Source organism: Acipenser ruthenus, chromosome 9 (assembly GCF_902713425.1).
Source record: "Acipenser ruthenus chromosome 9, fAciRut3.2 maternal haplotype, whole genome shotgun sequence".
Taxonomy (NCBI): domain Eukaryota; kingdom Metazoa; phylum Chordata; class Actinopteri; order Acipenseriformes; family Acipenseridae; genus Acipenser; species Acipenser ruthenus.
Genome location: NC_081197.1, coordinates 42,245,394 through 42,258,986, shown reverse-complemented (window position 1 = coordinate 42,258,986; position 13,593 = coordinate 42,245,394). Strand labels below are relative to the sequence as shown.

The 13,593-nt window shown below is 37.6% G+C and overlaps 1 protein-coding gene across 1 annotated transcript in view; it reads right to left on the bottom strand.

The window, feature by feature from the left end:
* Positions 1-11,093, bottom strand: part of LOC117405327 (E3 ubiquitin-protein ligase SH3RF3-like) — a 130,148-nt gene extending 119,055 nt beyond the window's left edge. Inside the window, exons 1-2 of the mRNA XM_034008291.3 lie at positions 10,963-11,093; positions 9,547-10,533 (exon numbers count right to left, since the gene is read on the bottom strand). Coding sequence (XP_033864182.3) covers positions 9,547-9,909 — 363 coding nt within the window. The 5' untranslated portion in view covers positions 9,910-10,533; positions 10,963-11,093. The remainder of the gene's footprint in view (positions 1-9,546; positions 10,534-10,962) is intronic.
* Positions 11,094-13,593: the final 2,500 nt, after the last annotated feature.

Genomic DNA, 13,593 nt, shown 5'->3' with positions numbered 1-13,593 from the left:
TGGAGATTTATACAACTTTATCTGGGCTGGGATACTGGGTCCCTGAATCTCCATTTTATTAGCATTCCTTCTTGCTGTAAAAAAAAAACAAATTGTGCTTAATCGTTTAAACGTTGTAAAAAAAAATGTGCAGGTCCTGTCTGGGCATAAAGCGATAAAAAGGGAGACAATAAAAGTAAAATATAGACTGTGCTTGCAGAGCATAGTTACAGCGGCAGTACGGGAAAAATGTAAAAAACATACAAAAATAAAAGATCCTGTAAATCCGATGTCTGCTTCTACTACTGGTGCTGGATCAAGCGCGGAGGATTTTGCTAGGAAATGCGATAAAACTCTGAAAACATAACACGGTTGATTATTGAGATCACCGCAACTGACATGCAACCAATTTCACTTGTGGAGGAGACAGGACTGAACAAGTTAATGTATCGAGTTGAGCCAGATTACAGAATGCCGTGTTGATGTTTTTTTTTTTTTTTTTTTTTTAGTTTGCACCCTATAGTACAGAGGGAGATGCTGGTTTAGTTTGCAACTGCTATTCTGGGACTGAGACTCGAACGATGTTTAATATATTTTTTTTTTAAAAGAGAGAAGATTGCTTACATCTTATGTATATTTTTGGTCTTGTTTTTCAGACTGGTGCTAGTCAGACAAGTACAAACTATTGCTTTTCGTACTTTTTTTTATCTCTACAGTAAGTAGGATGGATAGATTAGCGATTTAGATTTTAGCACTGTCTGAATTTTGACGTATACATTAATGTTCGCCCTGTAATCAAAGCAGCCCATTATCGTATCCCAGATGCTATTATATTTTAATATCACTTCACTGTTTTGATACATTTGTTTATATATAAGGCTTAATTTAGTAATTTATTTGATTTCTGTTTTCTTTTTCTATTTAATAACTTAATGGGCTTTTAAATAAGCCGAGCCTTCATGTTTCATTTACAAGCAGAACGTACAAACGAGATCGCAACATGTTGATAAGCGACTAATCTTTATTAAAGCTATAATGAAAAATAATTAAGTATTTTGCTGGACACAGTATTACAATCGTTATGAGTAACTGTATTTACATTAATAAAAAAATGAATCACTTCTGTATTTAAATGAAACAGTAAGACTTATGATTTAAAAGCCCATTTAGTTGTTTCACAGAAAAAAAAAAACTGTAAATTAAATCAATTTTACTATTAACGCGTTCTCAGATGTGATTGAGATACACGAATGGCTTAACAGGCATCAACTGCATGTTGTAAGGAGAGTAGAAAAGCCGGGGGAAAACGCCAAAAATTAGAAGACCTATTTATAGACAATGTGCGGTAATTTATAGAAAGCTATTTATTTCAGAACTAAAATGTTTTTCTTTAAAAGTTTAAGAATTTTAACTATATATTGTTTAAAGTTTAAACGTTTAATAAATTAAACAGAATCTAGCGTCCCTAACTCAAATCACGTATTCCGATGAAGACACTTAAATAATAAGACGGCTCTTCAACAGATCAATGGCAGGAGGGGGTCAGGGTGATTTACATGGTTTCTGACAGACAGGGTCATTAAGCAGTGGGGATGGTTCACATATGAGGTCTTTTCAAATACATTTTTCTTTGTGCTATTCCATTGTGCCGCACTGCTAGGTAGGTGGCTGCTTTTGATGTTCTCATGTGCAATGTTTCTGCCAAGGAAAATAATGGGTTTCCTGTTCATTATTTGGACTACTAGCTGCCACAGTTTTAGACAGTAGATTTTATTTAAAATCCAACAGCTTAAAGTGTCAAACTGCCACCTGGAGTCAAACTATAAATCTTCAATGCAGGTGACTATTACACTCTGTTGATACAGTGCCTCCTGTGCTAGGTGCCACTGCATGAAACTGTTTGGACTCTACCTGTGTGCAATGGGTTATATCATGCTGAGGCTTCCACCAGCTGTCCAAAAAATACAATGCAGATCTAAGTTTAGTAAATAAGACTGATAAGATCATTTTCCATCCGTTATTTCTGGTTACATGTAATCATGGATTAGAAAACCCACTGAAGCCTGGTATCGATATGTTTCCAAATCACAAAACAATCAGGATCAGGTTTATTAATAGAGTCCTACTGGTTGATGTTAAGTTTGTCATCAAGGCAGACTGCTGTTGTTTGTACACAATCTGGTGGTGCAGAAAATAATTTTCAACCCTTTCTTTTGGAGAGACACAAAAATACAATCACCCTTTAACCCTACAAATATAAGCCTCTGTTACAGGTCATTGACATGGATTACCATCTCTTTGGACTTTCTCTCCTATTAAAACATGTCTCTTATTTGAGTTCCGTATTTACCACAGCATTTATCTGCCCTGGCGTAATCCCCTTCTGCTGCTATCATTTATCAGAGGCAGAAGGGTCAGCAAACACAAAGATCTTTGAAAAGAAGATATCGTCTACACAACTTCCTTCTTCCTCTGTTTTGTGCTTTTTTAAAATTTATTTCTCATTTGTTTTTCATTGTGAAGGCCTGGGCCCCTAATATGCATGTGGGTAGGTTAACAGGTATGTTGTCATCTAACACAGGCACAAATGATAATGATAATGTTAGTAATAAAAATAATACACACACACACACACTGTAAATACATGCATAATATATGGCTCGAGTTGGACAGTAATGCAGGAGTGGAAAACCAACAAGATTTTTTTTTTCCCCCATGTTATTTAATATATTCTTAAAACAGTGTATCACATGTTTCTGTTCTGTTTCTGGGCAGATTGAATTAAAAAATACTGAGGTGACTCTTTAGCTAATGCTGTGAAGGCAGCACAGAATTATTGGTGCATGGATAGTATAACATAACAAAATAGTTTCGGAAGACAAGAGCTTGGCAAATAATAGTTATAAAGTAATGACATGTTTGGTGCTAACCTCACATGGTTACAGCTTTCGATAACAAGGAATCTTTAATAATTGTTCATCTGTAATAATTTATTGGAGAATAAATGAAGCTGACTGACATTTTTAGCGAGAATTTAATTGATTTAGATTATTTGCAGACACATGAAAACAACAACCTGTGTGTTTAATGACAGAATACATATCCCACTACTGTGTAACACTTCACAATATCAAAAGCATTACAAGCAGCAGGAGACAATGCATCCTCTTTGAATAGGATAGCCCGTCCATTCATTAAGCTGAAATAAGGCACACTTTGGTTACGGCAACTGCAAACTTTATAATTAGGCCCCCCTTTTTTTAATTAATCACAAGGTTTTCTTGCTGAATGTTGTTTAAAGGGGTTTGTAACTTCAAATGCAATTTTAATGGCCTTTTTTTCCTTCCTGTCCCCTTTCAACGATTACTGTGTTACATTCTTTTTTTCTGGATTCAGGAATTACAGCCCAATGACCAAAACAAACAAGACCAAGCAAGTGAAAAATGATTAAATCAGAATATTCCAGAACCGTAACATCTAACCAAAAAGAACATGGTAGAAAAAACATTTAAAAAGTGTGTGTTGATTACTGCTGTATTTACTGAATTCAACAACCAGTGAATACATACTGTAATGTTTATATAAAATCTGTGGTGTTGTTGTGTTTGTATATTCTGTCTGTGTTCAGTGAAGGCGAATGCACAGCCTGACACCACCTTTATTTTGGCCCTTGAGCCCCTTTGTTTGTGTTACTTCGCTATTAAACTGCAGCTTCCTTGCCTCTGTCTCTTTCCTGCTGCTATCCTGTCACAGTCATTCAAAAAGCAGTGAGAAGTTTCACATAAGGATAATTAGCATATATAGCATGATCAGTGTGTGTTGATTACTACTGTACTTACTGAATTCAACAGCCATGATCTACACCAACGGTTCTGTATGCTTATACAGACAGATGGATAGACACCACAGTAGCTTGAGAATGTCCTTGTTTTATTACAATTGGATAATTGGCTCTCTAGATATATGTAAAACAGTCGCCTCCACTATATCCCTTTCCCCATGTATATGCATCCCTAGAAGGGGATAACGACAAAATGAAATGGTGATATCTGCATTCCTCAGTATGAAATTCACTCTATTAAATTACGCCATTAAGAAGCTGAGGCTGTGATAATCTCACTGAACTTTACTTCAAAACCAATAACGCACTAAATTACAAATAAAAGACTAATCCTCTATAATTAAAGATACCAGTGCATATTTTATCCACCATGGCAAGAGTGCACTTAAAACGCTTCTACTGAGAGGAAATTAATTAGTGTTGCAGAGTTGAATAAGATGAATAAAGACGAATAAACCCTTTACCCTTCCTATTGTTTTTTACTTTCACGTGTATTAGTGGGGGTGAATGTCCACGGGAGAAATGGTTTGGGTCACAAAAGCACAGCTGCTGTGCTTATATAACACTCCTTAGCAAAGACTCACAGTTACCAGGCAAAAAAAAACTATTTATAAATGAAAGTGTTAGAGAACAGTTTCCTTTTTACAAAATATAAAATACAGCTGTTGTCCAGTGTGCTCTGTGGACAATGCAGAAATTTCATTTTAAACCGAATTGCGGTGGTACTGGGGGAATTGTTCCCAAGCTTTTCATACAAAGAGTAGGTAGGATTTAACCTCCTGACTGTCACCCGTTATACTTTTTCCTTTAAGGTCTAAAAGTTAATTGATTTCTTTTACACCAACATTTATTTTTGATTAACACTTAAAGTGGTACCTGGTACATTCCGTGACAGTCAAGTGGTTAATTGGCTTTGCCACAAACTGTAACAGTGTAAGAAACTCAAGACACTTTGGCAAATGCATTCCATCCTAGGATGCTGTGGTTCTCAATTTCAAGTTTTAGTACACTCAAGGACAAACAGCCTTCATAACTCCAAGGAAGACAACACGCATGCCAAAAAAGGGGCATTTTCCTCATTGCCCACACCTCTGCCCTCAGCAGCTCAGCTCTGCTGCCAAGTCATGTGGTTCATTATCCCGTCCCAGAAGCTTAATTCTGCAATCTGGCTCTTGAATGTCAGCACACTGCTATGCTAGGATCGGTTGTCAGTCTTACCAGCAGCACTGACAAACTATGAACTCACAGTCCCTCTCACTCTCTTGATGATAAAAGTACCCATGAATGTTTAACCAGTGCTATCATCTACAAGCCTGTTCACAGGAATGGGCTGAAACAAATACAAGTTCCGAATATAATGCCCACCCTAATGGTGGGATGCTTGGATAAACACCTCAGGCTTCGCCCTCTGGGTTAATGTAGCATCCCACCCCTTAGGTGGGCATTAAATTGGTGAAAACAGGTCACATGGGGGTGTTGATATTACAGCACACCACCATCGGTTGGCACTTCTTTTCAAAAAAGGGGCAAATAATTGGAAGATATCCATAAGCCTTTAAAAAAAATAAAAAAAATAAAAAAAAACGCAGCCATATTGGAATTTATCGCAATAAACATGACTGACGAGATTTATGTAAATGATGACCTTTTGGGATACCGAAATGTACATGAGATATTGAATATGAATTTGACAACAATGATAAAAGCAAAAGTATTCAAATCAATTCAAAAGTCGCATTCTGATCGCTCTGCTCCTTCTCCCTGAACTCTGTCAGAACTACAGCGTTTCCTTATCCCATTCTGAAAATAAATAGTTTACACTTTTACATTTTTTTTTTTTAAGATTTGGGTCGCTCTTAAAAGAGACTTTGGTGGTTAAATAGATATGTTGTTGCCACTGCCCCCAGTCTATGTCCGTTCTTCTCCTCTGGTCGGTTGCATCTCCTGCCTGCCTGCTGCCATTGGTCCCATACCCTGCGCAGCGGTGTGATCTGATGCAGAATGTTCATAAATGCATCTCGACTATTCCTGTCATACCTTTCTCTCCAAATCTTCTGCTGTGCCCTGCATTGTTTTAAATGGTTTCTTAACACAGGCCCAGTAGTTGTCTTGGAGTGGGGCTAATGATCATAGTTAACCAAATAGTGTACAGTGCTTTACTATACTTATCTATGATTTGCCATGCTTATCTGCGCTTTACTAAACTTTGCTATGATCACTGACTTCCTTACTATAAGGGGTTAATAGCATTAAGTTGGACTCCATTGTGTCTATGGCTGCCACCTGCTCTGTATGTCAAAAACAGCTCTGGTTGAAATGTAATCAACTCGTAATTATGCACTGTGCAGGGATACTGTGCCGTTAATTCATAAATTAAATGAAAACAGATACAAAAGGCTGGCTGCCATGTGATAACGCAAACATTTTCTTACTGATCTCCACCAATCATGTCAAAATGCAGTCAAGCATGGGCTGTAATCCAAACCAGCCCTGCGGTGCTGTAGTAAAAGTTATAGAAATAATTATGTTCATGTGGCATCTGGAGGCCTGTCCCTTCAGCATGTTTCATTTCTCCTAGATCATACAATTTCAAGGAAAAACAGACGTATCTGCATGCACGGAATGACAATCCCTTTCAAAAAAATCTATTTATTTTCTAGAACAAAAAAAAGTTTGCAGATGTTTAAATCACTTCCAATTAATTTTTAAAAATATTTTTTGTTAGTTTAAATTGTCCAGATTATTTCAATACAAGCCTTTCATGCTCCGAAGGATTCATTAAAGCCTTACCCTTACAATAAGCCACTTCTAAAAAATCTTTGACACTAACGAAACCCTGTTTTGCAATTCAAAATGCATAAGCCCATAGGACACTGCTTGCCAAAGTACAAAAAAAAATACAAAGCGCTGACATCTTTATTACACACTCGTCTTTGCAGGTTTAAAAAGGAGGTGCAATTTAAAAGGGTTTGGTTTTTAACAAAAAAGGAAGCCCTTGGGCAATATTCTTTGGTCTTACAGTATCAATTACCAAGGTCAAAACACAATGCATATAACAAAAGCAGCATTCATCTTTTAAATGTTTTTTGTTTGTTTGTTTTGTTTTTAAATAATGACACCAGCAGTATCACTCCCTTTTTCAATAAGTCTTGGCAATTAGTACAGCGTGTGACCTATTTTGATGTAATTGGCATTTTGTCATTGGCCATTGGCCTTAACCTGCTGGCCATATCCTCTTCTCCTCTATAGGTACTGTCCTAGGCCTTTGTTTTGATCTTGCCATAATAACTTGTTTCAAGACCGTATTGCACATGTTAATGTTTTACCAAGACGTATGGCCTAACTGATACTGTACAATACCTATCCTTGTCTGGGTACATGATCCTTGTCGGGGCAACATTCACTAAGATCTGACTTGTGAGGCATTAGAAGAAAGTTTTTTGAAAGTTTGATATTGATTAAACTATTCTATTATTATTATTATTTGTTTATTTAGCAGACGCCTTTATCCAAGGCGACTTACAGAGACTCGGGTGTGTGAACTATGCATCAGCTGCAGAGTCACTTACAACTACGTCTCCCCCGAAAGACGGAGCACAAGGAGGTTAAGTGACTTGCTCAGGGTCACACAATGAGTCAGTGGCTGAGCCGGGATTTGAACCGGGGACCTTCTGGTTACAAGCCCTTTTCTTTAACCACTGGACCACTCAGCCTCCTCATATTCTACACTGACAGCCTAGAACAGTTTTGGTACCCAAACTTAAATCAGAAAATAGACATTTCAAAAACACTAACAATAAAACAAAAAAACCTACTCAAATGTCCATTATATGATTAAATAACAGCTTTACATATACTTAATCCGAATGTTATAAAGCGTTATTCACAGCTGACACACCTCAAAAAGCTGTGCAATAATGATAAGCAAGTTTTGAATAGTTAGGACAATCAAAGGGGATACATGTGTACAGTTGTCCGTCACAGAACACTAATGCATTTCATTTTGACAAGAGGGTGTGCTTGAAGTTACAGTCCAACAGACCTCATCATTGTTTGATGCAGATGAGGGAGCACTGTTTTTCAAGGCCAATTAGCAATCAACTGAGTCAGCAGTCCTCAGCTGGATTACAACCTGCCTCCCTAACACCCTCCACCCCCCGCTTTACAGAAGCAGATTAGTTGACACTTTCTTTCGCTGTCATGAAGCTAGGAATGATCATTCTGAGAGTTAAAATATACAGTCATACAAAAGGCTAAAACAAACAAATTCAGGACTCCTAAATAGAACCACACAGTCACACAGCCTGTGAGCATGCTTGCAACAGTACAGTTATGGCCAAAAGTTTTGCATCACCTTATAGAATTAATTAAATTGGCTTCATGAAATCGAATGAAACCTACTGAATGTTACGTTAATATATTGAATTGCATACCGCCTTGTAGCTTTCCATTGACTTAATGAAAAACTGACACATTGAAAAATGTTACATTTAAAAATCTTACATGAAATACTGTACTACTCCTATGGCTTCCGTTAGACTTTTGCGATATCATTTTGTAGTTCATATAGCTTAAAAAAAAAAGATGTCTCAAACCAATCCTAAAATTCTATGTGAAGCAAAATGTTTGGCCATAACTGTATGTTGAGGGTGTAAAGCATGATAGGTGATGGGTTTTCATGCTATCTGTATTGGTCCAGTGATAAACAAAATCGAAGCACATCGATACCTTTTACTGGACTACATTTAAAATATACAAGCTTTCAAAACAACATATTGTACAGGTAAAATGTGGTAAGAGTATTTGAGAACAAATGATTACATTTAAAAAAAGGAATTAGTGGTGAATGACAAACAGTTAGCTGCAGTACATTGTGTGATTAGCTGTCCTACTCAGGTTGACCAAGTGGGGTTACTCCACCTTGTACGTCAGTGATTTAGGTCAATTATTTTGATGGAAAGCCCTTGAAACTTGAAGTCCTTAAAATGAGAGCTATTTATCTAGGCCATCCCCCACACAGAGACACATGAGGTACAATATGTGGTTTGGTATCATCATCACAAATGAAAGAAACACTTCCCCACAATTTGGGTATGTTTTTATATGATGTATTTAATAAAATCAAGTACTAGTAACTAAATGATGCATGGTGAAAATACCAGATTTTTTATTGGGTGTTTTCTGTACAACGTTTAAAACTATTGAACTGAATAAACATGCTTGAGATATCCCATACAATCAAAAACAAGAAACGCCTTGTTTCTGTTCGATGAGACTTATACAAAAGTGCGTTTTCTTATGGACCCTTCTGAAAACAACCATTCATGTTTTTTTTAAACCACTAATGCCATTTCAACCAATGAGTTTACATTCCGTATACAGTACTCACATAATTAGCGCTCTTTTCAGGCAATTGAGCAGCACTACGTGTCTGGGAGGAATGATGCCATAGCACCCTAATAAAGGCTGTTCATAGCAATTTTGCTACAAAACTGTAGGACTAAGGAGACACAATTAGCAAGGTGGTACAAACAAACCCTGCTGGCCAATTTATCAATAGCACTCCAGCATACGCTCAGTATCATTCCATTCTGGACAAAACAGAAAAAACATCCCTAAAGATATAAAGAGAACAACCAGAGTCGATTTAGAATTGCAGAGTACAACGCCTAGAGCTTGAGAGCTTAGTCGCCAAAACAGTTTCCTGAAATAAAAAGTTCACAAACCTTGACCGGGGAACTGCGTATCGCTGTCGGTAGGTCACGGATGGCTGTCCCGGGAGGGGAGGCTGAGATACCGGCTGCGCATCCCAGGGAAGCCCCTGTAAGTGACAGTCTCCCTCCGTTCCTGGGTCTCTGTTTAATACCGTCCAGCAGTCTCACCAGTAGGATGTTAGCAGGCAGCTCGTCCACGCCACAGTCCACCAGTATTCGGCACTCTGGGCATCGCAACTCGTTGCGGGAACTCAAGATGTTTTCCAGGCAGCGGCGGCAGAAGGTGTGCTGACAAGGCAGCACCTTGGCGGTGGTGTCCAGCCGTTCCAGGCATACCGAGCACTCGAGCAAATCCAAGAGGGACGACTCGTCCATTTTAGTGAATAATAATAATAATAATAATGGCAACGGCTTTTTTTAGTTCCACGTATGATACATTGAAACCAATATGCACCATACTGGCGAGAACTCCAGTATGTGCTTCAACTGTGCAATGAGAGAGGTCAAAGACCCTCACAGCAACGTCTACACGCACGGCAATCTATATGAAACTGTGCATCAGAATAAACGAAGTGAGCATGTAGGATTATCTGAAGAAGTGCTCACTGTTCTCCTTTGAAATCCATTCCACTGCTTAAAACTACTGAGCAACATTCCAATGCGTGCTCCTTTTCCAGGTGTTTGTCATACCTTAATAAAGCGTACACATCACCACTATAACCAGACAATGTTTATGCTAGCTGATCATCTGCTGCTTTTGCTGCTGATTTTAACGATTGTGCAAAGCAGTCCAGTGGCTCTCTAGCACACTCTCTCGCTCTAGTCTTACGCGTAATCAGATCCTGAACGTGAAATAATGGTGTTCTGCTCCTTCAGAACAGTGTAAACTGAACGGATCTGCCTCAGTCTCAGCTTTCACTCTCACTTTTCATACTACAATACTGGAAGTCAATTCACACACACATCCACTGGTTAGGAACCAGGAAAATTCAGGGACATCTGGAGGGAAAAAAGAGACACGCATATTTTTGAGGAAAGCGTATTTAAATGCTGGTCAATAAAAATCTTAAAAAACATTCATATTTCACACATTATCTGACCTGGCTATACTTTTCCATTTCTTACGCCACGACTGTTGGGAAACATATTACAGTTTTTATTTATTATTTTATTGTTTGTTTTTTGTTTTGTTCTTTGCTTGCCTCAACACCTGCGTTTCATCATTTATAATGTTTTGTGATGCACTCATTTCCCATAGCTTGCATTAAATAAGAAATGTATTATTTTCACTAGCCCCAAAACACTGCAAGATGCGAATCAGATGAAGCTACCTAACTTCCTATCTCCTAAGAACAATACAGTACATGATCTTTTTGGTACGCTACTGACATAGCTGAGGCTCATGCAATTGCATATTGACAACGTTACCTGATACAAAATGCATCTCCAAACGATAGCTTGCTTTCTTTACCACATATTTCATTGAAATTGAGTGGGTTTCCAATTACAGAACCTCCGGGCAGTATCGGAGCAACGGAAATACGTACCAGAAGACCTCTGCAGCTTAGTTGTTTGGTTGCCATGTGAGGGGAAAATCCATGGAAATGTACTTAACATTTCTAACAATGTTATGCCATCTAGTGGACATGTGGTAAAATGCATTCACTGAAACAAGAGATCCCAAAATAACATTTAAAAAGGATGCTCCATCTGCGTAACAGTAATAACTGTTACATTGTTAAAGAACGACCAACTTCTCCCGCTTATTATAATGTATATATGCCTTTTAATAATTGTCTAAACAAAGATAACATTAATCGGAAAAGTTTTGTTTATTCATTTTAATTTATTTTTCAAAAATTAATATTATCAAGAATATTTTCTTTTGGTCTGTAGGAATTGTATTTTCTTCCCTGATGGTTGGACAAAAAACGGAAACTTCTATGATATGTAGGTCGTATTTCTGGTGTAAATGGGCTGCCCCTGCCTGGGTGATTAATTTGTTCTGCAAATAGCACCATTTCATTAGATACAACAGGTGCATTTCCCTATGACGTACAAGACATCAGTTGTGCCGGACTTCATTATCCAAGACTGCACAGATCAGTAAAATGGGAAACAGACTGAAAGCGGAGTTGAAGTGCTGATTAATAATCTCCAACAATTACCTGACTTAGGGTTCTTCTGGTGAGTCAGTCAAGTTTGAATTCTCTAACGACTGATTTTAAAGAGCAACAGAAATAACTTCAAAATAATCAAGTCACTTATAATTCCCATGTGAAACCCCTACAGTTTAGAGATATACCTTTAAGTAACTAGAATGCCAAGATGAAGAGGTTATATTAAGCATATCGTCATTAAGTAACCATATAATATGCACATATAATAACCATATAATATGCAAAAACTTCAATTAAAAAAAAAGATTGCATCATTGGGTTCTTCATGGCGTGTTCTTCCAGTACTAAAATTCAGCACATTGGTAAAATAAGCCACAGCACTGATTTGTGTTGGAAATGTGACTTCATGCACAACGCATCTCACAGATCAGATCAAACTCAAGAGCAGTGAGTTTACCAGGAAAAAATCAACGGAGTAACATACATCCTCTTTCCAACACAAGTCAATGTTATACAATCTGTTTAAGTTTCATTTCATACTACAATACTGGAAGTAGTTTCCCTCTTTCCCAAAGGAGGAAAATCAATTGGCCCCTGGCTGGCTTGAAAAGTTAAATGTCTGTAAAACTGAATTGTTCTACTAGTTGATCAATGACAATGTGCTCTTCATAGAACAATAACCAGTTGATCTTGTCTAGAGTTTTTGTTTTGGAAGCGTTTTTATATTTATTTATTTATTTATTTATTTATTTATTTATTTATTATTTGTTCACATTTTTATTTGGCTTCCAAATTAATTCTATGGGGTAAAAGAGGATCTAAGTTGGAGCTGAGAATTGAAGATGTTCTCCACAGAAGATTTTTTGTCAGCTGGTCCTGTTCTACATTAACTGTTCCGAGTGCAGGAAAGAGATACTGACACTCCTTTGTGCAGGAGTGTGGGCCAATCACATACAGTATAGTCTCTTTAATAAAGGCATATTGTATACAAATTTGGGAACCACATGATTAGTGGAGCGATATATTGATATTAAATACCGGTACATGCAAACCAATGGTTTGTGGGAATATGTATCATATTTGGGTGCGTTAAAACCCTTTTTTCAAATGAATATACGCATTTCATCTTTTGGCTATAATCTAGTTGGATAGGAATGTTATGTCAGCAGTGAGTGTATGTTTGTGCCCAACCTTTACATTTGCCTAAACCAGAGACTGCTTAGCATTCATGGAAGAAACCTGCTATTGTTAAATGGTATCAGCATGCATGAACAAGCACCTTTTTATTCACTTACTTACTGTATTCATCAGAATTATAGACTGTGATTTTTCAACAAAAGTGCAGCCACCAATTAAATAATTAAGGGAAATATGCACTTATTTCTATAGCTGTATTAGAAACTATAAAGTAAGCTTCCTTGATAACAAAATATATGGCTTCATTACCACCCAAGTGCTCCTCTAGGCAACCTGCCATACCAAGGGAACCAGAGGGATTTAACTGCATCTTTTCGTTTGCTTTCTCTACATACTGAGCATACACACATTCTCTGGCCTGTCAAACAGACTCGCCTTGGTGCAATGTAAGAGCACAGAAAGCTCCAGTATGTTTGGAGAGAGATGTTCTACACAGGACTTAGTGCACTGTGGGATTGAGCTAGTGGTAAGAGCAGCTGGTCCATTCTGTCCTGTACCTCTCTTTAGCAGAGCCTGACTGCTGCATCCCCAAACATTACCGCCGTGCCATAGTTTGAACAGGAGCTATAAAACCAAGTTTTAGGGGTAAAACGGCATCACATATCCTCTGCTAATTGATTGGATTTGTGGATCGTCAAAGATGGGAATTGCTTGTACACTAATCTTTATCGTAAACCTACTGATCGTAACACACTGTTAAGGGCATACAGTTGTCATTCCTTACCTTTTACAGAATAGTTGA